This window comes from Helicoverpa armigera, chromosome 28 (assembly GCF_030705265.1).
Source record: "Helicoverpa armigera isolate CAAS_96S chromosome 28, ASM3070526v1, whole genome shotgun sequence".
NCBI lineage: Eukaryota > Metazoa > Arthropoda > Insecta > Lepidoptera > Noctuidae > Helicoverpa > Helicoverpa armigera.
In genome coordinates this window covers 5,304,860-5,332,332 of record NC_087147.1, presented here as the reverse complement: position 1 = coordinate 5,332,332, position 27,473 = coordinate 5,304,860, and the positions used below count along the sequence as shown (strand labels likewise).

General features: G+C 37.0%; 2 protein-coding genes across 3 annotated transcripts in view; one reads left to right on the top strand and one right to left on the bottom strand.

Moving 5' to 3' along the window:
* LOC110371478 (sperm surface protein Sp17) overlaps positions 1–20,543 on the top strand; it is a 148,428-nt gene extending 127,885 nt beyond the window's left edge. Inside the window, exons 3-4 of the mRNA XM_021327763.3 lie at positions 19,311–19,411; positions 19,797–20,543. Coding sequence (XP_021183438.1) covers positions 19,311–19,411; positions 19,797–19,901 — 206 coding nt within the window. The 3' untranslated portion in view covers positions 19,902–20,543. The remainder of the gene's footprint in view (positions 1–19,310; positions 19,412–19,796) is intronic.
* Positions 20,544–22,111: 1,568 nt separating this feature from the next.
* LOC110371430 (rho GTPase-activating protein gacU) lies at positions 22,112–27,197 on the bottom strand. 2 transcript variants are annotated; one of them, XM_049851590.2, is made up of 4 exons: positions 26,949–27,197; positions 25,295–25,829; positions 24,836–25,180; positions 22,112–24,366 (listed from the first exon to the last, which is right to left on the bottom strand). In XM_049851590.2, the coding sequence occupies exons 1-4, from the start codon at positions 27,048–27,050 to the stop codon at positions 23,582–23,584; spliced, it is 1,767 nt and encodes a 588-aa protein (XP_049707547.2). In that variant the 5' UTR covers positions 27,051–27,197; the 3' UTR covers positions 22,112–23,581. The 2 variants fall into 2 exon arrangements, with proteins under 2 accessions (XP_049707547.2, XP_049707546.2); XM_049851589.2 differs by having other exon boundaries at positions 24,836–25,829; positions 26,949–27,196.
* Between the last annotated feature and the right edge of the window lie 276 nt (positions 27,198–27,473).

Genomic DNA, 27,473 nt, shown 5'->3' with positions numbered 1-27,473 from the left:
CAATTACTAGCACTGGCTTAAATTGACTTAAAGTTTATGAGCCCTTTTGTTCGGTTCCTGTAAACAAGGAACGATCCGTTTTTCTTGCGTGTGGTAGATTTCTGACATAAGGCTTTTAAAATCAAGTTGAAAAACTACCCAGGCGATACTTAGCTAGATGAAACGGGTTTTGCTAAGGCTATTCTGGGCCTGGGAGGATCTAATTACACAAAAAATCACCCCAAAACAGTTTTTTGGTGTTTCGTTGTTATTTTCGGTAATCACCCTTATCGGATTGTAGCTGATTTTGTTCTTTTTGCATCCCTTTGTGTACCAGGGATAATAAGTGAAGAATCAAAAATGAAAAGCCTGTCTCCTGTAAATTCCAAATTACATTTGACAGCACATGTTACTAAAGTAGTAATAAATGAAAAAATCTAAAACTAAAAGTAAGTCTGTCTCTTATAAATTCCAGATCATTGCGTTAGAAAAGAAACAAATGACAGTCGAAATTGTTTCTAGACTATAAAACAGATAGGGCACACCTTTGAGCGACCTACAAATTACATTTTCGCGGCGGACAGCGAGATCGATTGTTAGGCCAGACGCTTATTGACTTAACGCCGTGCATCGAATAATAAGTAGATCCTTTCCTATCTTATATCGCAGAGAGGTCCTATTATTGGCGGCATAAAATGAATTTCACATTCCAGTGGCGTGTCTTTTTGTTTGATCTTTGACCCTGTTACAAGACATGACGTAACAAAAGTTGTATAAATATTGAGATTGTTTTTATGAATCTTGCGTAGTTTATCTTTCTCATTTTTGTGTAAGCTTTTTATAGCTTCAATTTTACTTCAAGGCTCTCTAAAAACTAACTTCCATTTTTAATGTGGGAAATTATCAAATGACCCTCTTTATGTGAATGCAGTCAAAGTTTGATACTCCCTATCAAACTTTGACTGACTCAAACCCACCATTTTCTTTCTAGAGCCCTTTGTGTACTATATTTATTTGGCCCAAATTCTAGGGGAATGGTATCCTCTTAAACAAAGAAGGCAGCATTGCAGTAAGGTCACATAATTTAAGACCTTTTGTATAACTTTAAACCTTTCATAATCTCCTACATCATTATAGTGATAAGTCAACGGCATTTGTTTTTTACACAGATTTTCAACCTCCAATTTCCAGCCTTTTTCTGTCACCAGCCTTAAATTTATAGGTTATCTTTACGCCATTACGAATCCTATTTTGAGGCAATGCTTTTGTACCATTGTAACGAGCGAACACCGTAAGAGCCATAATTCATGTTAAGTGGGGTTGCGTGGTGGAACCCATTACGCAAATAGCTGGTACCCACCCCCAACTTGAATAGGAGTTAATTGGAAAACTTGGACAAAATCAAGGCGACTTGTGATTGAATAAAAACTGGTTGGTGATTTTGTAAGTTAGGTAAATGTTGCTGGGTGAAAATGTACCTACTTAGGTACATATTAAAAAGAAAAGGGGAGTTTCATAATTCACCAGCTTTTGTTACTTAAATGATAGGTTTAATCATTACTAATATTCCATTTGACACAAAAAGGCATCAGACCATTTTCATACCATAGACTTAAACAGCACATTTCATAGATTTTAGAGGGACAATGAAACACCATCAAAATATACCTACCGCAACCAAATTCATCCAAAATCGATACTTTTTACAATCATACATGCTTTCTCAACATTTCGAATCATACTCGGAACATTTCAATACTTTACGATCCAAAATGGCAGACATTTGACGAACTGAAATGGTTATCAAAAGGCACGCAAATAAATCATAAGAAACATTTACATTTCTATCGAAGATTGTAGAAATCTAAATGGCTCTTACGACCTTTAGCTCGTTGAATTATATTAAACTTGGCTGTAATTTTGTTTATAGATCAGAGTAACAGTATGCATAGGCTACTTTTTAACCATGTATAGGAAATATTGCACTCAGGACAAGGGACTGAGCAACTGACTTCATACTTAATGAGCTACTTTTTTACTTATTGAAAAACTTCTTGGCCTTTAGGTGTAGGTAGCCCAAAAATCTCAAGTAATTCAGCCAAAACAACTTTATAAGGCTTTATAATATTTAAAAGTGTAACAGAAATAGTCACAATTTCATATTCAGCTGCGACAAGTCTAAGAACTTAGTAATGAAGTTATAAAAACTTAATCCTGACCCGTTTTCTTTGACAGTTCTTATAATAAATGCATTGGAAAAACCAGCTGTTACCCGAACGATTTTCGATCTAAAAATTTACATAGACATTTGAAGAAAATTACAGGTTAGGGAATTGGGGTAAAAAGGTTATATGAGAGGAAGTTTAAACGTTGTTTTGGTAACCGAAAAACTGTCAGGAAATCAGTCATAGGTATGAGCATGTGATGCTAAGGATAGTCTTGAGCATGGATTTAGATGGATATAGAGGAAGAGGATGACCTAAAACGGTGGATGAATTGGGTGAAATACTATCAAAAGATGGCTAGAAAGGATGATATTTGTGAGGCGACGGAAATAGAAAAGTATGTGTTCATCATCAGCCTTTTTATCGTCCCACTGCTGGGCACAGGAAGAAGGATCTGTATGAAGAAGGATTGAGCCTATTCACCACTCTTGCTCAATGCGTAAATTAATACAGAAACAGGCATTTAAAAAGCTTTCATTCAAAAACGGAACGTGGAACGCTCAAGAAGTGTTTATGTCAGATGTTTATAGTTCTGAATAATAATTTATATTGTATTTGCGGGACCTGGAAAATACAAAAAACCAACGAACGTTCCCATTTTATCCAGTGTTATTTATTTTGCAAACCGCAACAACCCATTTCTGCTCTAATCCCGCTAAAATATGTAAATAACGTTTCATACGAAAAACGTCAAAACATTGCTAGTACATACATTTAATGTACAGAACAAGATTGGAGTATTCAATAACTTAGTGATACCATCATAGACTGGCCGGCTAGGCCAGCCCCGAAATGAAGCCGGCGCGCGGCGCGGCGGCGCGGCCCCTGACAGCGCCACCGAGACGCCGCCCGTCACTGGCCGTCACTTTGACTTTTGATTTTGATTTTGTTTACTTGTGTTTTTTATAATTATTTATTGTAGTGTTTAAGTGCAAATAAATAAAACTAACGGATGCACGACGACAATGATGTGGTAGAAAGTGAAGGTCAATCTTCGGTATCACTGGATGCCGTGAAGAGATGCCCCCTGTGCCCCCAGGCACGCTTTTTTAAAGGTAAGCGGGGTTTGAGCGTACACATTGGGAAGGTCCATAAATCCCAGTGCCCAGGGCCTACCAATGTGACCGCGCCAAACCCAACTCTTATCACAACTACACCAACTCTCGATCCTTTTTGGCAAAAACTATCGAAATTCAAAAATTCAGTCCCAGTATTAAAGCGGGTTCCCCGTGGAGCCAGGCCTCTGGTTGCTCAACACTTGGCAGGTTGTGTTCGCCTGGCCGCACGAGAGAACTCGCAACGTGCTTGGGAGGAATTGCTCACCTTCCCCTATAGAATTCTGCATGTTCAGAAAAGTTTGGCAAACAAAAGTCACTAACAAAACAAATTAAAGACAATTGTACAACTTTAGGCCATACAGATTTCGATACTAAATTACCGACTCAAAGATGCTCAAATATTTCACGCCTAGTGGAATCAAAGTTGAGTGAAGGTGACATTCGGGGGGCTGCTAGAATTCTCTTCAGCAGTGATGTGGTGGCGCCGTGTTCTCCAGAGACACTCTCCGCTCTGGAGAGTAAACACCCTGCCCCAGCCGATGACCTCTCTTTTCCCGAACCTCCTGATCCGGACACAGATATCCTCACAGTTACAGGTCGACACCTGGTTACAGCCATAGGCTCCTTCAGATGCGGCTCTGCAGGCGGCCTCGACGGCTTGAGTCCGCAACATTTAAAGGATCTCACCTGCCCAAGCGCCGGGGAAGCAGGTGAGTCGCTTTTGAAGGAGCTTACGGCCCTGACCAACCTTATGCTCTCCGGCAAGGTGGACGAAACCGTCATCGACGTTTTGTACGGAGCCAATCTATGTGCTCTGCGCAAAAAGGATGGCGGTATTCGTCCAATTGCCGTGGGGACTACTTACCGTCGTATGGTAGCCAAAATCTGCTCTAAATTTTGTAGTGAGGAAGTTTCGGAAAAATTTCAGCCCCTGCAGCTAGGTTACGGCTCGAAAGGGGGCTGCGAGGCTGCCGTACACGCCCTGTCGACCTACCTAAATCATGGGAAAGGAGATGTCATCCTGAAGGTTGACATCAAGAACGCCTTCAACTCGGTGAATAGGGACACCTTGCTGGCAGAAGTCAAAAAAGAAATACCCAAAATTTACAGTTTTCTTTGGCAATGCTATAGATACCCAACAAAATTATTATATCGGAACAACCTGTTAGAATCCGCTGTTGGCTGTCAACAAGGTGATCCACTCGGGCCTGTGATTTTTAGTTTGGCGATTAACCCAATTATTCGGCAGCTAAATTCTGAATTTAACGTGTGGTATCTCGACGACGGGACCCTGGGAGGCAACAGAGATACTGTTCTTAATGATTTAATTTTCCTAAAAGATAAATTCCACGACATTGGCCTCGACCTCAACCTATCTAAATGTGAACTTTTTATACCCGACTCGACTGACAGACAGACTATTCTTCAAAATTTCCTCACAATAGCTCCTGAAATTAAACCGATAGACCAAAGTTCTCTTTGCCTCCTTGGATCGCCTATACTGGAAGATTCATTTTCGGATTTTATTGAGAAGAAAATTCAAAATTTTAATGATGTTTCGGAAAGGCTACTCAAAATTAATATGCATGCAGCCATCACCATCATACGGTACTGCTGTTTTGGACCAAAACTTACATATAACTTGCGTGCTTCCCATTTATGGAAGCACACCAACCTTTTGGACAAAATCGACGAAATTATAAGACATACACTATCATCCATTTTAAATGTGGCCTTGGACGACAGAGCTTGGTCTCAAGCGACTCTTCCCATCCGTATGGGAGGACTTGGCGTCCGTAAAATTTCCAGTGTAAGTTTACCGGCCTTTATTTCCTCGGTCCATGGCACTGAGAAATTGATCAGGAAAATATTACCCACCACACTGGTCAATTTTGAGGTGCCAAGCCTGACTGAGGCTTTAAACGCTTGGAAAGTCGCATGCCCGAACACCGACTTACCCGCCAACCTGTCCTCTCAGAGACAGTGGGATGAGCCGCTCTGCAGAGTAATACGGAAAAGTTTAATCGATACGTCAATGACTTCTGCAGAGCGAGCGCGCCTACTGGCTGTGGGTGAATGGGAGTCGGGTCTATGGCTTCTTGCACTTCCGTCCTCAAACACAGGCACCATGTTTGATGACACCACCTTCAGACTCGCCGTTTGCCTCCGACTAGGTGCTCCATGCTGCTCTCCTCATCGCTGCCACTGCGGGGAAGCTGTCAACAGCCTCGGTCACCACGGCCTGTCGTGCAGCCGGAGTGCCGGCCGCATACCACGACATGCCAACATAAACGACGTGATCCGTCGCGCTCTTGTTGCCGTCGGCGTGCCAGCCGTACTCGAACCAAATGGCTTGGCACGCGACGATGGCAAGAGACCAGACGGCATGTCGTTATTTCCGTGGAAGGTGGGTAGGACTTTAGTGTGGGACGCGACATGCGTCGACACTCTTGCGCCATCTCACCTTCCCGGAACTGCATGTCGTGCTGGCTCCGCCGCTGCACAAGCAGAGAACCTCAAGCGGCGCAAATATAGTAAGCTTATAGGCAATTACATGTTTGAGCCGTTTGGGGTTGAAACTCTAGGGCCGTGGGGTCCGAGCGCCCACCTTCTTGCCAGGGATATTTCCCAGCGCCTGGTTGACACTTCCCGGGACCCAAAGGCTGGCTTTTATTTCGCACAGAGGTTGAGCATTGCCATCCAACGTGGCAATGCTGCCAGTCTTTTGGGTACATTACCCAGTGACAGCGATGAGGAGCAATTTTTTGATGCCCTATATTAGTTTTAAGTTGTATATATATATAAGTTTATTTTATTTTCAATTAATGTAAATATTTTGTGAATAAAGAAATTATAATACTGTAGATGTTCAAAAGCTTTCTGTATTTGTATAAAAGCTCCTGACTGTTTCCTGAGATACAGGCTATCCACCTAATTCAGGGGACAGAGCTTCTGTGTATTTTGTCATATTGTGGTTTCAGTAAAGAGTTATTAAGAGCTAAGTAAATATAAACTAGATTAAAATACAACTTTCTTTTTAGCGTCATTCCAAAATCTTTTAACCTTCATAACATGCTAAAACTTCATACTACAGAACTCTTAAACCACAATTGGTATAACCTCAAGCCTTCTCAAAGTATCAAGGAACTAAGATTGATAGTACCAGGTTTGACCTCCCGAACGTTAATACGAACACACGCGTGAAAGGTGATCCATCATCATTGTTGCAACAGTGGCTATTGGATATATTATTATTAATATAAAGTGTAACTAGTGAGCAATTGTTGGATAACTTTTGTATTAATTATTAACTGTACCTAGCGTTTTTACCCGCGTCTCTAGATAAGTTCTTTCCGTATTGGGATAAAATGTAGTAAAGTAGGTTTAGCCCTTAAGCCTACTTCAAAATAGTTTTGAAAAGGCTAGGCAGATGATGATATTGTCTCATTTTATCATCATTCCTAAATCGAATTAATTTAAAAGCCATGCAAGATTTTCGTCGCTACTATTTACAAAAGTGAAACTTTTCGCTCTGTATACAGAGTGGTCCCGTTTCACTAATCGCCTTATTTTAAGTAACGACCTCGTTAATAGGTTTGTAAAATTGTGTGTGTGTGTGATTTGTGTGTGTGAGGGTGAGCAGAGATTAAAGTCGAGATGATGTTTAATGGTAAAGTTTGATTTGTAAATGTGACTTTATCAATATGCATGCAGATACTTTAGATGAAGTCTTTCCTTTTTTTACACCACAATCTATACACACCTATAAGGTTGCGTATAAAGATTCTGAAGAGATATCGTTATATTTGTGTGTTTATTTGCAAAGTCTAAGATTCTTTTTCCGACTCCTTGAGCTGTTAAGACAGCTAAGAAAATATTTCATACATACATACACTTGCGCTCATACAAAGAGACTATATAACGTCTAACATAATTTAGAATACCGCCATTTCAGCAACATAAAGACATTCCAAGAGACAGCTCAGTCCCCTGGCGCGTCGCCAGAAGAGATGCATCTAATAACAGTCACCACAAATTGGACCACTACATAACCTTGTATTGTTGAAGTATACTGGCTTGTCAAAATATTGGGCCAGTAAAAATATTCTCAAACTATGTTGCTCTCTCTAAATCTAAATCTGAATCTATAATATAAAAATGAATCGCAAAATGAGTTGGTAAGCGCATAACTCAACAACGCCTGGACCAATTTGGCTAATTCTTTTTTTGTTGTGTTTGTTATTGTCAGGAGAAGGTTTATATGAAAAAAAAAATAGGGTAAAGTAGAGAAGTCAGTTGACGGGAGCGAAGCCGCGGGCAAAAGCTAGTTTAATAAAAATATATAGCTGAGTAAAAAAAAATCATTCTGAAATGGGCATTTCTTGTATGGAATCTTGATAAAAATATCCTAAATTGACAATAATCTTAAGGACATGATAAGGATTAATAAAATTTCAGAAGAAATTTTAGGCTATGTTAGCTAATGTTAGGCTTTTTTCATATATTATTTTCGTAAACTTACCTACCTTTCTTATTTGTTTCTTTTTTAATGATACTAAAACAAGAACAAATCTCTGAGAAAATCATACATTTAAAATACAGTACATATCTACTTAAACAAACCCCATATTCCATCATATAACAGTGTAACTTAACTATCACATTTTATCACAAACCTCTGATATACACATTATAAAACCGATCGAGGACGGCGCAAAAAAACATCGGATGTAATTGAATAAATCGATTAAGTACATTCGATAGCGCGGTATCGATTCTGTACGCGGTTAGCTATCTAATCGATATCTACAATCGGTCTGACTCGAGTCCGTGGTTGCGGAATTTATTTATAGATTTAAACGCTCAAGTACTTTGATCTAACTGGATTTTAGTTGATATAACTAAACTATCATATTTCGTCAAGAACCTCTCTGAAATACACTTTACAAAGCCGGTCTGCAATGGCTCAAAAAACATCGAATGGTAATTAAATAAATCGATTAAACTAGATACGCAGCGATAAGCTGTCTAATCGATATTTTTCCAATCGGTATGACTCGAGTCCGCAGCATTTATTTTTAGACTTAAGTGCTTAGGTAATTAGGTGTAACCTGGTGTAACTGGATTTTAGTTGATATAATTTAACTATCATATTTCATCAAAAACCTCTCTGAAATACACTTCAAAAAACTGGTCGGAGACGGCGCAAAAAACATCGGATGTAATTGAATAAATCGATTAAGTACATTCGATAGCGCGGTATCGATTCTGTACGCAGCGGTTAGCTATCTAATCGATATCTTTCCGATCGTTCTGACTCGAGTCCGTGGTTGCGGAATTTATTTATAGACTTAAATGGTGTAATTGGATTTACGTTGACTTGAAATCAATATTCAAGGCTTTAGAAGGAATGAAAAGTTTTGTAGAATTACATAATATTAAGTAGAATTAAATGAAGTTCTAAACTAAATATGGTTAAATTAAAGTATCAATATATAGAGAGCATAATATAATGAGATACCGACGTCTAAAACGATACCAAGACATATTTTTTTACTTCATCCTCCGAGCCTTTTTCCCAAGCATGTTGGGGTCGGTTCTCTGGTTTAATGAAAGTCGATCCTAACTTTTTGGAAAAAACTTTTTCCCAATATCTAGTAAAAAATAAACCAACCATAAATTTCATTCTCACAAAAAAACAATCCTTTATATCCAGATCCATTTCAACATTCGTCTTCTATCAAAAAGACAAACTTACCTACAAAACGTTGCATATCACCATCCTTACCGTTCAATTTTCAACTTTATTTGTTCTACCATAGGGTGTAAAATAAATTAGCTTGTAGTAACCGTTACTTCCTTGTTTTCCCCCTTCGTATATAATTTATCATGAAGGGAAACAAAGTGGGAAGATCTACACCCAATTTGTCATGACTCGGCAAGTAATCAAGTAACCAAGCTTATCAGACACCCCCCCTCACCTCCTCCCTCTCCTTTGAACAGATGACGCGGATTAATTGATTACCTTCATAAGATATTATAGTTGGGTATGACAAATTCTGGTCCCTTTATTTTGAATGGTGTACTAGAGCCTATTGAATGCTTCGGAAGGTAAGTTGTCTCCTGTTCGCAGAAATCGTTATTCTTCACATATAGTATTTCTTTGTCTATCTGCTTATAATATTATAAAGATGAAAAAATAATAATTTTGTTTTTGTTTGAAATGATTATCTAAACGAATGATTTTACACCATCATCCGTTTAGATTTTGTCAACAATATCCAAAATCTCGATTCCCGACTTAGGAGCGAAACCACACGCAAAGATGGAAACAAAAAAAAAATACCAACTTAACTATTGTGCATTCAATGAACTTAGTAAATCTACGATATCATAGCTGACAACATATACAAAGTTTTTCACTAGATACATGAAAGCGTGCAAAATGGTCAGACACATTTGAATTGAAACAGCATGAAACAAAGATCAAGTTCTCTCGTTATCCCGAACTCACGTTCAAACAAAGCTATGGGGTACGAATTCCCATGAAACAAGAACCGAACTTGCTAATATTTAACGCAGACCGCTTTCTGAAACAAATTGGATCGCAAATCCGTCTGACTTCTGACTTCTGAATGATAAGCGCAGTAGCGATTGATGAGAGTTCTAACTTTCGAATGGTATTCGTATGTATGTCGTAGCCATATCGTAGATTTGAACACTTCATGAAAAGCTTGAGCGTTTCATGAAATGGTTGCGTTTCATGAAATGTTCATATTAATTTGACCAGATCGTTAAATCGTCAACATTTCTCGATTTTGTCATCCACGTCTGGCCGTATGGTATAATAGGGTATCCATAAAATATTTAATATAAATCCACAATATTTTGGGTCGACCCATTGGAGTTTAATTCATAAAATCTGGTAGTTGTGAAATTTTTCACAGCTCAAAATTGTCAGGAGGCAAAAAAACTTAGTTTTTTTTTTCATAACTTCAATTGTAAATATTAAGAGTAAGAACTTGTTCATTGTCCTTTAAGTTCGACATACATAATAATTTAAATATAATATAATAGGAACTTTAGTAACCTTTTAGGAATCTTAAAATAGAACACACGTAATCTAAAATGACGTAACCTGTAGGTTTACTGCCTCGTTGGTCTAGCTGTCGCAAGCGCAGCTGTCGAGCACGAGGTCTCGGGTTTGATTCCTGTGTCGAACCGAAATCGCTTTGTGGGTTTTAGAGACTTTCACGAAACAGCCCGCAGCCTGGAGGTTGGTATTTGTGCATCGGAGAGCACGTAAATGTCGGTCCTGTCTGCGCCTGATCTCTCTCCGGTCGTGTTGGATTGTTGTCCCATCGGACTATGGTGTATAAGTGAAGGAATAGTGAGTGCACCTGTGTCTGTGTGTCACCTCGCAAATTCTTGTGCACTATAATATGTCCTGCGCAGTTGGCTAATCTCCTTACATGAGAACAGCCGCCGTAGCCGATAATTGGCTAAGAGGACATTATTGTTGCATACTATGTTGCAGACTATCGGGGTAGATGAGTTTTCACCACCTTACCTAGGTCTGCGCTCAGCTGGCTCGTTTGGGATGCGTTCTGAGAGCGGTGGGTTCTTGTATCTGTTGGATGTTACACTCGCTACTACTCGCAAGAGGTTATAAGGGTTACATCGCTGGTAAATAATTCCATGGGGCTTGGAGTAAGAAAATTAAACAACAAAGTATGTTCCTATCATATATATTGTTATTAATAACACAATAATAGTCAATAAATAGCTCAATGGGTTTCTTTGGGATATAAACCTATTTTTAATGTATTGAATCATTTTTAGTCGTTCACCATGTCCAGCAGTTTTATGAACTTCCTTTAATATTTCAAAATACTTCTACATCGGAAATATACGGATAGTAGGATCGTCGACGCATTTTTTCTTAAATATAAGATATTCCTCATCTGCAGTTTCCATAACGTCATATTTTGACAGCCTGCAGTAATAGTCCATGGACTTCTTTGGCGTGGTCACCCTACTGTTCTTGATTTGTTTTATAACCTTATAATTAAAAACCATTGTTATAATTCGCCAACGTAGAATTATTTTATATTATTATTATTTTCGTCGTACACTCTTTTGTCACTTTCCTCTTCAAACGAATTATTAAATTTTTCGCTACGAGAATTTTCATTGCAGTCAACGGCCGCCATCTTCAAACGTAAATAAAGCGTTGGCAGCGCCCCTAGGGGCAATTTACATAACTATTTCACGATGTGATCAATTAATTTTGATCATTTCATGAAGAAGCCGAGCTTTCAGTTGCACATATCGAGAAACGATTTCTCATCATTGATTTGCCCAAGTCACATCATGATGTGGCCAATAGACAGTGAAACATTTCATGAAACGGGACCATTTCATGAAATGGTCGAGTCATTTCATGAAGTGGTTAAGTCTACGATAAGGCCACCACATGTAGATAGGTACGGTAGACCGCACATCAGTGGTAACTGTCATGCACCTTAACTCAATAGTGATAAGTACGATTTTCCTATAAAACTGTTACCACTGACCTAAAGTTGACTGTACTTTATCTGTGTAGTTAAAGTTTAAACGCTTTGATAGTTAACTTTAAGTGTAATCCTTAGATTTTATATAGCGTGACAGCGGTTTTGTTATTTACAAAAACGAAAAAAAGTTGAGAAAAGAAAAATATTTCAACAAATCCTTACTAATAGCTTTAGCTTAGCTTAGGATAATACTAGCTTTGTCTGGAGGGCTTTTTCGCTAAAATTTGGTAAGAAAAAGTCCAATGCTTGTGCAAAGACAGGCTACTTTTTACCCGGTTGCGGAAAGTGGTTCTCACTGGAATTTAAGATTTCTTTATAAAGCTCATTGTATTACCCACTTATCAAATATTTTAATACAAACAGATTATGGTAGTTTTTGCGGGGAAAACGGACCTCCCCAAATAATCTCCTAAGATGTTAATTCCCTTCATTTTATTGAGAAAACAATTCAACACCTTAATTCAAAAACTTGGTATCCAAATTGCTTTGCATAAAATATTTCAGCCAAACTAATAAACGGGATCAAAGCTTTTGCGAGGCATTCCCGAAATTGAACAAAGCTTCGAATATGCTTCATAAAATTTTCATTTAATCTGCCTTAATTTTTAGGGTTCCGTACCCAAAGAGTAAGACGGGACCCCCGTCTGTCACCAGGCTGTATCTCACGAACCGTGATAGTTAGAGAGTTGAAATTTTCACAGATGATGTATTTCTGTTGCCGCTATAACAACAAATACTGAAAACTAGAATTCAATAAATATTTTGGTGGCTCCCATACAACAAACATGATTTTTTTGTCCGTTTTATAAATAATGGTACGGAACCCTTGGTCGCACTTGGCCGGTTTTTTAGATCAAGAAATCATTGAAACGAGGTCTGACCTTTTTACAAAAGTCGGTCAATTAATTAATTAATTAAGAGAGAATAATGCATCATTATTAATGCATGTTTGTTGAAAGCCGTCAAAAGCGTATAATTTAATCAGTGGAGAGTAAAAGCAATATTAATATTATTCGGGAGAAGTTTTCAGAAATAATTTTTAATGTAGGTAAGTAGTACGTAAACGCTTTATAATAATAAGGTTCGAGGATGCCACCTTGCGTACTCGGGTAAAAAGTAGCCTATGAGTATTTACCTATACATATAACCTTCTTAGAAAACGCATTTTTTTAATGATCGAACGAGTCTTTGGATTAGATCAATCTATCAAAGTACTTAGGGTTTATTTATACCTATACCTAAGAATATATGATAGAGAGCAATACAATACTAAATTCATATAATAATTACTTTCACTACCTATTTTTATAGGAACTTTAAATAAAAACAAAAATATTTCTCCTTCAATTTTACCGTAAACAAAACAAAAGCTTATCAGTGACAAACAAGAATTCCATTAAAAAAGAAATTCTTGGAACGCCATCTTGTAATTTTTCCAATAATTTTCGGCACAAACTCAGTTGATTGAATGTTCTTCAGTAGGAACAAAGCGTCTTCTATTTTATATTTTTGTACTAGCTTTAAGCCGCGGTTTCGTTCACGTGAAATATCTACACGTCAGTAAAAAAGAAGTTACCTTTCTTTTACATGACATAAACTGTTTCTCCAATTTATTTTATTTTACAAACGTCAGATAAAAAGAAGCCTATATTATATGCCAAATGTAATCCTTATCACTTCAACTGAATAAAACACAGTTGCATTAAAATTGCTTTGTAGGTATAATTTAATATTACTTCCCATTAGCCTCACTTGCTTTGTATAACTTTCTCAGGCATAACTTGTATTGTAAGTACAAAAGCGATTGTGAACACATGCATTTTTGAAAAGAATATCTATGGAGTTTCTTGTCAGTTCTTCTCCATGAGACCCACTCTTTGGAACCGTTCAACTAACTTGGCGTGCTAAAGGAGCTATTTGAAGTAAAAAAAATACAGGTTTCAGTAATCGTGAAAGCGCAACAAACATACAAACCCACATTTTAAAAAACATTACCAAAGATAATTTCCCAATAATTTCCATTACGGACTCGGTTGATTGAGCGTTCAGCAGCAAGAACAGAGCGTTATTATTTTAGTACTGAGCCGTGGGAACAGAGCGATGGCGGTTAAATTGTGTGCTCGGATGACACGAGAACGATAACTTTGTGTGAATGTCTTGTACTAGTAGATATGTTACTTTTATGTTGTTGTGGTACTTTGTAGGTTTTCGTGTTTTTCGGTTAAGAAAATCTTTTGAAAACCGACCAAGTGCTAGACAAGAGTTTCGTATCATTATCTGAATAGACTTTTTCCAAATATGTTGGGGTCTGCTTCCAGACTAACTCGATGCGGCTGAGTACTAGTGTTTTACAATAAACTGTTGTGAAGAGTCCCGTAAAATTCTCATAAAAGAAAGAACAATATAGATGCATATGTTTTATAGGAGTCCTCTAAAATTCTTATGTCATTCTTGTCTTCAGTATTTGTTATTACAGAGGCAAGAGAATTAGGTACTTAAATCATCTGTGAAAATATCAACTATGTAACTAACACGGTTCATGATTATTTTATTTATTTGTTGAGGTTTATAAGATAGTGGATACAGCCTGGTAACAGGAAGGACATACGGATGGCGTAGTCGAGAGGGTCCAATTTTACCCTATGAATATTATTATAATTAAATTATTCAACTACAAACAATACACTGCAAAAATAATAATTAATCGCGAACCGAAACAATACCAATAAATGTCTGTGATGATATTGTACGATTCAGTTTTATTGGCTCGAATCAATTCAATGTTCTGTTTATAGCGGGGTAACAATAGGCCTGTCCTATTACCCTTACCCCTTATTACCCGTTACCCGTTACCCCAATCAGTGGGGGCAATAAATGCCTGAAACAAGGGTTATTTGTTAAACCGAGTATTGTTATGTAGTTTATTGAATATGGTCGTTTTTATTAAGCTTGGGGTAATTCGAGTCAGCAGTGAAATTTTTATTTTTATGCTAAGTTTTATACACCTTTTGCTAGAGTTTATAAATACAAATAAGTGTTGCTGAGAAGTTTATTGCGCCACTTCTTCTTCTCAGTAATAACACATAAGAAGTGGTGAAGGGTGGACGTTTTTGGGGCTGTCTGATGTAATTCTGACGTTCAAAAGAGCTGTATTTCAGCCCAACGAAAGAAACGATTTTGGTTTTAAATTAATATTAAAGTTATTTACTTGGATTAGTTGTTATTTACACAGTAAGTTTGAACGTAGGTACATTACTTACATTAATTACGCGTACAATAATTACAAAAAAAACGAAATACAAACTTTACCTAAATACTAGAAGTTAAACCGTTTGCAAGCATTTAAATAATTCAGTTCCTAAACCAAGTGCTTACTAACAAACCAACATTGGTTCAGTTACTAAAATAAACACATTTTAACCAGGTTCTCGTTTAACTGTGTACACAAAGTTGAACCTGTAGAGTTAACTGTGGTTTACACTAGCGAGCGTAAATAAATAGATGGGAAATTGAAAGATTTTTCGGAAAAAACTCTGAGGCAGGATACTATTTATTTGCAATGGAGTTTGGTTTCAATTGGTGTGGATTATGGTTGTTTATATTTTTCAGTGAATTTTGACCAATTTTTACATTTGAACATTCTTTAAACTCATTTGATCAAAATAAGTATTTATACTACCTACATAAAATAGATTTTGTCCAAGATTTTGGTAAAATGTGTTATATTTAAAAGTTGAAATAAATCTTTCATATATGGCATATACTTAACGTTATATTAATAAAGGTAAGCGGTCAGTTTGAATGTTTGTAGGAAATTGTACCTCTAAACAGTTCAATGATTCTGTCAGCTTAATTGGTTTGGGTCTTCCCATATGAATTAGAATCTATGTAAACTAATTAACAAGGATATCCCGGGACACTGGGGAGATATGATTCTCGAAAGGTAAAGGTACCCAAACACACATACTTATATAAGTTCAACTACATATACACAGCTACATACTCTAAGTATTTTTAGTACTTGGTTCAGGTCAAAATTAAGATTTTATGTGACTTAAGAACGCCTGTTGACTATTTTTCAGTCATAACAGTCCTAACATTATTGATTGATTTAAAGGATGTTTAAAGCAAATTCTCCAGGTTACCCCTAAAATAGACTGTCAAGTAAAACCCTATATCTAGGCATTTACCTACTCACCTCAAAAATTAACAGAAAAAAACCCAACAAAAGACTACCATGATATCGAAATATTTTGCCTGCTTTTACAAAAAACAGCTGACTCACGACTTTCAATACTTCACCAGATCAGCAATATGTATTCAATACATGTGTTCAATTTATTCTTTAGTTTTCACAAACATTGGAGGAATATCGCTTGTTGAAGCAAGCGAATTGGATAGAAGTAACGTGTGGTTTTCATATATCATTGTTGAAGGTGATAGATCAATGATAACTTATATTTTTCGTCTGGTTACGTACCTAGGAGAACACTTAAAGAAAAGGTAGTTTCTCTATTTTTTTGCTGATTTCTGAAAGAGTATATTTTTGTATATAGTATATAGTGTTATATTTTTTTTTAAGTTTCCATAGCTTTCGGTTTCTTTTGTTTCATTTTGTATCCCCAAACTTCAAGACAAGAATACATATATGTTCTATATATGTATGTATAGAAAAGTTCTAAATATGTATCTCACATAGGTTCGCTGACCGAGCGCTTTGAACGTAAATATTCAGGAGTAAAAGAGGATTTAAGAATTCCAATTACAAAATTACTGAATGCCGGAAAACCTTCTATAATTTGTTTCAATAAATTCCATAGAAATAGCATTATATCCTTGCTATTTTAGCCACCTTCACTACTGATTTTCACAACAAAACAAAAATAAATTAGGCAATTTCCAAAGTCACGCTCGTTACGCTCAAAAAGGAACGGAATTCCTTTATAAAACTGGCTGCAATCAAGAAACACTATTTGTAAGACTTTGCCAACTTGGTACTAAAATATATACAGTGCACCATGCATGCGTGCTTGCCAAGTTTTCTCCAAAACAAATGACTGTCGTTAGTGGAATGGTCGAATTGAATACTGTTACTCAATTTTGGAAATAGTCTCGTTTATTTCGCGTAAAGTTGGCTACAGTAGTGGTGTTAGTTAAGCTCTTTGAAAGGGGGTTTTCGTCAGTTCTCTGCATTACGGATTAGCAGAAATTGATGGTAGATATATTTTAAAGTAGGTATAGGTGTAGCTAAATTAAGTTTAACGGCGAATTGTGATAAATCTAACTAAGCATAATTTTTTGTAATCCTGTCATCCTACATCGAAATGGTGTGACCGATTTACAAAATGTTTCTGAATATTATGTTTGCTCTGCATCACCTAGGTCGAATGGAAAGAATGCCTATGACATTAAGTCCGCCTATGTAATGTTTTTGCCGAATAAAGCTTAAATAAATATTAAATTCAGACTTAAAACTGATGTACCTAGTTAGTATTTTGCAAAATGTTTGCGTCAACTTATTTTATGTCCAAACACTACCTTTACCCAGATTTACCTTTTTTTTTTTTAACGACGTAAAAAATCATCAAATGACCCCTCCCGCTGTGGGTTAGCAGCGGTGAGGGAGTGTCAGACTCTTACTGACTAAAAGCCGTCGTGTTCCGTCGTAGGCCTTATGTGCTAGGGCCGCGGTACCTCTTTCGAACAACCCGCAGCCCCGGCAGGTGCCAGCCCTGCTGGGCCCTCTGGGGTTGCTGACATCTCTTTGAGGAGCGCGTGGAACAACGCGCGCCGCCGACACGGGTCTGTTGTCTAAAAACAGACATGAGCGATGAGCCACCCGAACTCACCGCCCACAGACCCACGCCTACGGTGGCCGGGAGTCGTCTCGCGACACCCGGCGCCCGTGGTGTCTACCTGCTCCAGCGCGGCGGCCGGGATGAGAGGTGCGAACTCTCTGACGTTCCGCCGCCTCCTTCTCGAGCATGACTGCTTCGCAGAAGGAGGCGACGGCATCCCATTCCCTTTCGCCCCGGACCATGGCTTGAACCAGGGCCGGACGCGAGAGGTCGCCGCCGCCCACAGCCTCGACGAGGACCCGGCGGTGCCCTTCCCACGCAGGGCACTCCTGGACTGTGTGGTCCACCGTGTCCTCGGGGCTATCCGCACAGTGGTGACACCCGGGCGCCTCCTCACGACCGATTCGATGCAGATACCTCCCGAAACAACCGTGTCCGGTGAGGACCTGCGTCATGCGGTACGTGAGGGCGCCGTGACTCCTCCCGAGCCACTCCTCAAAGAGGGGACTTACCGCCACTATGGTGGCGTGCCCTGCACTGGGTTGCGACAGTCGCTCCCTCCAGGCCACCATGACATCCCGCCGGAGCTCTGCCCGCTGCGCGACAACTTGTCGCGGCAACGGGGTTTCCCCCCGGCGCAGAGCCTCCTCGCGCCAGTCGTACAGGCGCAAAAAGACTCTCGCCTCCAGATCCCACGGTGGTAGTCCGGCTAGTAGGCCAGCTGCTGCGCGGGAGACCGTGCGGTACCCCCGGATTAGCTTAGTGGCTATCACCCTTTGGGGCACGTTCAGGTAGTGTACAGCTCGCGGCCGTACCGAACGTGCCCATACCGGGGCCCCGTACAGGGCCATGGACCGCAAGACTCCCGCGTAGAGTTTACGGCAGGGGGCGTTTGGGCCACCCAGATTTACCTAGGTTCAATTAAGTAGGTTCATACTTAATTCTGCTTACTACACACAAACCTCCTAAGTAAAACTGAAGGTAAATCAAGGAATTTAACATTTATATCTCATGGCAGCCTTATTCCCTTCAATGTGTAACCTGCCGACACAGATTAGCGCAACTCTGATGAAATTCCACGCGGCTCCGAAATGTTTGATAATGTCCGAACGGGACGACATGAAATAGATAGCTCTGTTTGTTTAGGGTTTAACTAGAATACATGGCTGCTGTGTGAAACACGTCACGTGTTTGCTAAAGTTTCAGTTTAGAATTTATGCGAATTTCGATACTCGTACAAGGTATACAATGTGTCCTGTAATGGGCACATGTCGAAATAAGGGAATCTATGAGTGCACAAAAACTTTTAAAATAATTCCTTAAGTAAGCACTAATTATATAAAGATTTTTAAATACTTATTTTTACCGTCGTTGCCGCATTACAAAAGCCACTGTAGGTATTGGAATTTGAAGAGAGCAAAATAATGTTCCATCTCTTTTATTTTGGGGCTATATGTTTCTCTCGGACCCGCATACTAAGGAAATAACTTTCCTTACCTACTTGAATAAATTATAGCGCTATATACACACGAATAAGATTCAAGATGGCTTTCTAATGGTTAAAGAATAAAAAGGTTGTGCAGTAAAACATAACTACGTCTCGTTTAATCCACATATTATTATTACACATTTTCACAATAATCTTGGTGCTAATATATCCTTCTCTCTTGTCAACAGAGCTATGCAATGCTGCGACGAAGATCCAGGCCTCGTTCCGAGGTCACCAGGCTCGCAAGGAGAAGGAGCAAGCCGTGAAGGATCAGGAACAACAGGATAAAGTAATAATTAGCTTTATTTTAGGTCAATCCTTACTTACTGAATAATGTAAAATGTGGTACCTCTGTCTGTTTGTCGCGCTCGCGCTAAAACAGCGGAACAGATTTAAAATATATTGGGTTGTGTACCCAACCCAACCTTACATACATTATTTATTGTTCATCCAGATGCGGAAAATAGTTCCCTCGGGATGCTGATAAAATCGCGGGGAACCGTCCTTAGATTTTAAAATCTTGGTGTACCTAATCAGAGTAAATCAATATAACATGCAGCGTGTAACAGAAAGAGCGCTTTCACACGATATTTTCCACACCGTTCTTAAAGCATTGTAAATCAAACTTTAGAAAATTTAATCGGCATATTAACCTCCTTTTCTATATCTTACAGGAAGACATCGAAAAGATTGACCTGTCCGATCCTAACTTGAACAAGGCTGCGACCAAGATACAGGCCTCTTTCCGCGGCCACAAAGTGCGTAAGGACGTCAAATAAGGTGACCACGACGTCAATACAGGGCGGGACTGTCCCTGACTTTGCAAACACGATATTATATAAAAAAGAATACCTTCAGTAAAGTAACGCCCATTTTAAACTGACAACATATGCGTCCGTTTTTTTTTAACAGCTGTAAAAATTGAGAGTGGAAGTTCTTTGCAAAGAGTTGTTTTAAGAAAACTGACGTCTATATTGTCAATGAATTTGGGTTCTAGTCACATAAAAATAACTTTGATTTAAGCAATTTATTTTTATTCATTACTAAGATAAGAATGAGTTAACTGGGTGGTTGGTAAATACATTGATTCCGATAGATGGTTTGATCGTCCATCTATCGATTTGACATCCAAATGTATTTATCGAATCGGTGTTTCAAAAGTGTGTAATATCGAATAGTGTTAAGAGAGATACATCTCTAGTCGAGTAGTGATGTGAAATATTTTTTTTTTGTATGTATTTTTTCTAACTTTTTTTTGTTAAAATTCGTGTTTGCGAAGTCATTGATATTTGAAATGTTTACTAGTAAAGTAAAGAGTGTAATTCGTGTAGAGTATGTCAATTCTCTACTGTATGATTGTCAATTTTTGTCTCGTACTTATTGTTGTTAATAACCAAGGAATTGTGTTGTTCTTTTGAAAATGTTAATTTCGGTTGTAATTTTTTTTTAATGATGTAAATGTATATGTTTTCCATCCAAATTACATTTCTTAAAAATCGGTCCTGTTTATGTGCACTGGCTTTGTTTTGGTAACTGGTCTTGCCGTTTTTCCTAATCTTTTTTGCAAAATTAAACATTAAGTATAATCTTTTTCCTAACAATGTATTTGGCATTGGATTGACGTGTCTCATGAATACCAAAGAGTAGAAAATACTGAAAGGAGTGAATTGAACTATTTATAACATAATAGATATCTATCCCGTTTTTTCTATTATAAATTTTGATCACACTACTTCGTGTACCTATATAAATAAAATATGGGCATTTTTTTATTATTTTCATTAATTAAATAACATTCCATCTTCTTTCAATGTTTGTTGAGAAATTAATATTTTTATTTAGATTAATGTAGATTTTAAGATTAAATAGTTTTTAGTGGCAAACCAAAAAGCTTTGTATTATTTAAAATAAGTTGTATTGTGAATACCGCAATAACATTTCAAATGGTTTATTTATTTCAAAAGATATCATGTGTTGGTTTACAGTGGTTGTATTACACAGTTTCGCTGGATTTTCCTGTAAATTGCTGGTATATTTAGGGTTTATATTAAATAAAATATTTAATATTCGCCTATATTACATTTTCGTTTTATTTATTTTCCTTACCTACAGTTTACTAACGCTTCTTCACAGAAAATAAAGCACGTTTGAAACTAGGTAACCATCTTACCATTTATGCAGGTAGGTACAACATAGCTTCTCGGAGTAATTTATAGGACTTCTATTAAGTAAGTATAACTATCCTAGACTGAACTAACAGCTAAAAACAACATCGTGAGCAAACCTAGACTTCAAAGTCTGATATAACAAAACCGACTTAGAACAGGCTCATAAATAGGACTGGTTCACCAATGCCGTTTTCTTCTTAACTATGAATCTTTATTCAGAAAGCATGGTATTACTTTCAAATTGCAAGCTGGTTGATTAACAATATGTATATAATTCCTTCTGTATATGAGAGCAATGATAAGGACTTTATATTATGTCGATGATTAATGTCAAAACCATAATGGTCTTATCCACATAAATATCATCATCGATTTAAATTCCCAACGAATTTGCTTTACAAACAATATTTGTCGTTTACAATATGAGTTCTGAAATCATTTATATAAGGCTTGATTTCACCCATATCAACGTCACTTCTCTATTGAATATCTTTTAATTACCACTAATGAAACAACACCCTGCAATCAATTTTCATACTTATTACTATAGAGTTAAAGTTCGAAATCGCGTGGTTGTTTCATTTGAATTTGAATGTTGGAGCGAATTTTTAATTATTGCCTACGTTGGCTTGTAGTAGTTTTGATATGAGAATGCTTTGTTTTATAGCTGAATAATCCATGTTATATCTACGTAATAATTAGACCGTAGTGAAAACTGAAATGACGAATTTGAAATTCTGAATCTATCAGTATTTTTGCAACTTTCATGTTAAAATTATATTAAAAAAAAAACAAATGCAAACAGTTTTATAGCAGTTTATTTTCTAAAAATTAAAAGAATTATGAATACATTGGACAAGAATTGCATTAGACAGAAAAGCGTGGGTTTAAGGAATATGACGGAACTCTTCAATAAAGCAAAGAGCTGACGACTGAACGGCTAGATACGTAATTAAAACAGTTAATACAGAATACATAACAAGGTGAGTTCAACAAACCATATTGTATTAAAATCAGGCTTAACAGGAATCCCTGTATATCTCTAATGTGATGGTCACCCATCCGTTAACTGTCCGCTAATAGCGCGCTCAAAATCTCTGCATAGACAGATAGATCATCATCCTCCGAGCCTTTTCCCAAACTATGTTGGGGTCGGCTTCCAGTCTAACCGGATTCAGCTGAGTACCAGTGCTTTACAAGAAGCGACTGCCTATCTGACCTCCTCAACCCAGTTACCCGGGCAACCCGATACCCCTTGGTTAGACTGGTGTCAGACTTACTGGCTTCTGACTACCCGTAACGACTGCCAAGGATGTTCAATGACAACCGGGACCTACAGTTTAACGTGCCATCCGAAACACAGTCATTGGTGTCTAAGATATACTTAGAAAGTACATACAAACTTAGAAAAGTTGCATTGGTACTTGCCTGACCTGGAATCGAACCCGCGCCCTCATACTCGAGAGGTTGGTTCTTTGCCCACTAGGCCACCACGACTTTTTCATAGACAGATAGATCTTAAACTAAATATGAATTTAGGCAATCAAAGATTAGAAATTAAGGAATATGAATCAATCATTTAAAATCAAGAATATAAATTGAATTGGTGATGAATGAATTCGGATCAGTTACAAAATATAATTAAGAAATATAAGAGTTATTACTAAATTACTTCAACTAGAAAGCAGTTTTCCACAGTTGGCACCAATCAACTTTGCATTTCTGAAATTTTATAATTTACATCTTACGCTGGTGTATTCTTTTTTTACTGTTCATCTGCCTATATTTCCCAGCCATGCTTGAGTCGGCTTCCAGTCTAACCAGATGCAGCTGTGTACCAGTATTTTACATGGAGTGACTGCCTTTTTGACTTTCACAGCCCAGTTACCTGGGCAAACTGATGTCCCTCGGTGAGGCTGGCTGTTACACTTTCTGGTTTCTGACTACCCGTAACGACTGCCAAAGATGTTCAAATGACAGCCGGGACCCACCAGTTTATCGTGCCTTTCAAAACACGGAAGTACTCATTATGACAAGATGAGATGGTTGCATGGTTGCTGAACCTTATGATCGATCGATCAATCGAGCTCTTGGTTACTGTGACTTTTGATTGATTTTTACTATTGTGCTATTTAAATATACACCTGTCAATATTTGTACGAATAAATGTGCAAGGAGTCAAGTAGCAAACTTCAGAAATGCTAAATTAACTATCGCGTAACTGTGCTTTCTTAGAATTCATATTAACGGCAATTATATAAAGCCAATGGAAACTGACAATAGTTTGGCTCTTAACTAGTGTGTCGGTGATTAGACTTAACATAAGGATAATGATTTCCATTATTCTGATTATTCAGATGTATTGGTACAGATGGAATATGACCCTTCCCACTAACATTATCACCCTTATTTAAATCATTATGATCAGCCACAGTTCTTCTAATATCAATTACTAACGGATCTTCATACTTATGGGCGTTTCTTATTTTGATTTCAACGTCTTTCCAAGCCCTCCAAATTCTGTCTAAAGCTTCTAATCTAGGTATTTGATAGAGAACATTATCTGTTTCTGGATTCACTGTATTTTGTGTCATGTATTGATTAGTTTCTGGGTTTTGTGTATTCGGTGTCATATATTGATTAATTTCTGGGTTCAGAGTATTCGGTGTCATATATTGATTCGTGTCTGCGTTCACGGAATTTGGTGTGATATATTGATCCATTTCTGGGTTGTAAGGAGAAGAACTTACATCATTTGGAAAGTAAATTATACTATTATCTGGAGAAGAAGAATAGCTGTTTCCATTAGGACTGTTATCTGGAGTTACACTATAGCGGTTACTATTATCTGGAAATTGTATTATTGGTGCCATTCGAGTAGGCAAACAGTTATCGTAGACATTTTGATAGTAAGGATTGTTGAAATTTGGAGGACTTTGCAAATAATTCCAAGGGTCTTGGCTTCCGATAGGTAAGGTTGCTACTTGAACTGCGGGAGACTGAAGCTGAGGAGTAGGTGCTTTTTCTTCAAATTCTTCATAGTTGTGTTTGGTTATTGTAATGCAGCTGGGTTTGTCTGGAAAAAAATGATTGATTCAAAAAGGTCCTAAAACTTCCACAGTTTCCAATTTATGTAAATCATGTAAAGTATACCTTCCGTTTGGAAACAAATATTAATGTTCTGTGTTCGCTCTGCTGCAAACTTGAAAGAATTTTCAAAAAATACTTACCAAAATGAAACTAGTCTAGTATAATATTTCGCTACCTCAATTAACACCATCATCTTAATTTCAGGCAACAACAACAACAGGAGCCTGAAATGTCGACAAAACAGAATTATTGAAATTGCGAAATAGTCGCAGACTAGTTCCATTTTTATTTAACTAGGGGTTTCACTCGCATCACCAGAATGCAACAATTCTAAATCAGTCATATTCTTCCTAAAACACTTTTGGTTGATCCTAATTTTATATATCTTAATATTTATTTATCAGCTTTCGGCACACATATTTACAGTACTATATTAAAATTATGATGAAACTCACCTTTATTCGTATTTCCATCGTTAGGCTCATTCATGATTCTACCTCTATGTTCAATTTCAGGAACATCATAATCTTCCGAAGAGTCATGCGAGATGTTATCTTCACCTTTACGCGTATCAAGAGGTATCTTTTTAATACTTATTATATGAGTCCCATTCGTAATCTGAATAAAATCTGGATCGTCATCAGTATCTAAATCATCATCTTCTGTTGAATGGTTCTTTTTAGGTTTCTTACTCTTAGCCAAAGGAATATGTTTAGACTTTTTAAGTGGAATTTCATCATCTTCATCAGATCTGGTAATTGGTCTACGTTTTTTAACTGCTGGTAATGGCTCAGGTTCGTCTACAAAGAAATAAACAGGTTTTGGTTGAGGTTTCGAAAACTTTTTAGTTTTTTCACCTCTTGGCCTGTTTTTTTCATGTTCGTGATTAATTGAGTTTGTCTTAGTTTTCTTACCAGTTTCATTGTTGTCAGTTATTTCCTCATGTATGTCTGGATCATCCATGTGAAAAGTATCGTTCCTGTTATCATTTCCTTCATCTAGCTCATGTGTTTCTGATCTAGGTTCTATTACATAAGAGATGTTATTAGGATTATTGTCATTAGGAACAATTTCAGGTTCAGTTTCATTTGCAGGTAAATGGTTTTCTTTATTATTTACAGCATCATGTAACGCTTTCATTCTCATAACTTGAGCAGGAGATGGAACAACTTTTGTTTTAAGTATTACTGGGATTTTAGTCGGAATTATTTTTGGTTTATTGTTTACATAAACATTTACAGGTTTTGAAAGTCCAGGAGGCTGTATTTGTTTGATAGTGACGGGTCCTTTTTTAGGAAGGAGACGTATGTTAATTATCTTTGAGTCTCTATTTTTAGTTGGAGTACTTTGTCTTTCGTCTCTTTTCAGCTCGGTTTCATCACAGGGTTCATCTTCCATAAGATATTGTTTTTCTCTCTTTTGGCAGCTTTGTTGTGGTTCCAGTACCGTCTGAAAATATAAATAACAATAGAAGAGATGATTTTTACAAATAAAAGGATCCTGTTATTGTAACATCTAGGTATGTATAATTTTATATGTTTAATTTGTATAAAATAAATAATGTGGTCATACTTAATATTATGTTTATATTAAAATGCATTATATAAAAATTAAAGCGTGCATTATATTAAATTAAAACAATGAAACCTATAATATTTATATTAATTCAAGTCATGGGTGTCAAAGTCGGATAAAATATATTTTTAACGGACAATTCTTTTAATATTTAAATAATAATTTACATACTATCAACGATTTCAAAAACAATGAACTGACATGCAGACTTTATTTATTTATACATAAATAAGTTGCTTGCTATCAATATTATCTACTATACAAATTCGTCCCTTGCGACCCTAGAGAATCGTCCAGACTCCAGGACATACATATTTTCATAACTTTTCATCTATGTGTTTAGAGCGCGCTCTCACCACAAATATTTAGTAGGCCGATAGTTGATTTGGGTTCATAAACAGCAAATGGCATATTTACGTAATATAATAATAATATAATATAATGTCGGGACAAATTTTTACACACGGTCGGTCGGTTAAATTAACTTGTGTCATGGGTGCTAACACAACTGATAAATTGCATATAGCTACATATATACATATTTATAAATACATATTATAACACCCAGACCACGGCCAAAAAGCATGTTCATAACACAAATGTCGACCGAACCGGGAATCGAACCCGGGACCTCAGGTTCGTCAGTCCGGCATGGTGTACACCTTTGTGTAGTGTTGAGCTAATTTTTTTTTCAATATAAGAGCTCTTTCGGAACGTCAAGAATGTCCTGAAATCGGGTTCGGCCAGTAACATATGTACCCATACACCTTTATTACTGGGTTGTATTGAAGAACAAATCACAACGTTACAACTTGACATAATGATAAAGGTATCTAGTGTCGTCTAAAAGATCATGAAAATCAGAAGATCAGTTTTTATGAAATATCTCGCTATCCATCCGACATTTTAATGGAATAAACAAAATTACCTACATAAAAAATATTATCGTCACATTTTTAGCAGTTACACAAAAATCAATGCATGAAAACTTACCAAATTCTTGAATTCTTGGACAGGACTTTGCGTAGTTTCTTCTTCAGCCAAACTTGTAGTTATTAAAACAGAGCACAAAAATATAAAATGTAGGAATTCCATTATAATTTCATTTAATTTCGATAAATAAGGAATTTAATTTACAGCAGATCGTTCCATTACCGTTAATGAAGGAACAATGACGAACTGTAATCTAATGTTTGCACTAATTTTACTTAAACATCATTAATTGATTCTTCATAGTGAGTTCAATTTTAATTATTTTACATGTGATATGAAGTAATTTTGTTATTATATTAGAAATGGAATATAGGAGAATATAATGAAATTAATTCCGGGGTTTCTTATTTTACTTTATTTTTTATCTTTGGAAATCCAAAAATGATTTCAGAATTAGTCACGCTTATCGTTTCAGTAAGTACCTAAACTGCGTTGAGTCATAGTTTATTAAACATATTGACGATTATTGCGTAGTAGTAGCTGATTCATTTATTTCATTTTCACGAAATGATAGTAAGAAGTACC

Coding starts and splice junctions, on each gene's coding strand:
- LOC110371430 (XM_049851589.2), bottom strand. CDS start 27,050: ATGGAATTCCTACATTTTATATTTTTGTGCTCTGTTTTAATAACTACA. Junction 25,830..26,948: donor TCCAAGAATTCAAGAATTTG/GTAAGTTTTCAT, acceptor TTATATTTTCAG/ACGGTACTGGAACCACAACA. Junction 24,367..24,835: donor CGATGGAAATACGAATAAAG/GTGAGTTTCATC, acceptor ATTTTTTTCCAG/ACAAACCCAGCTGCATTACA.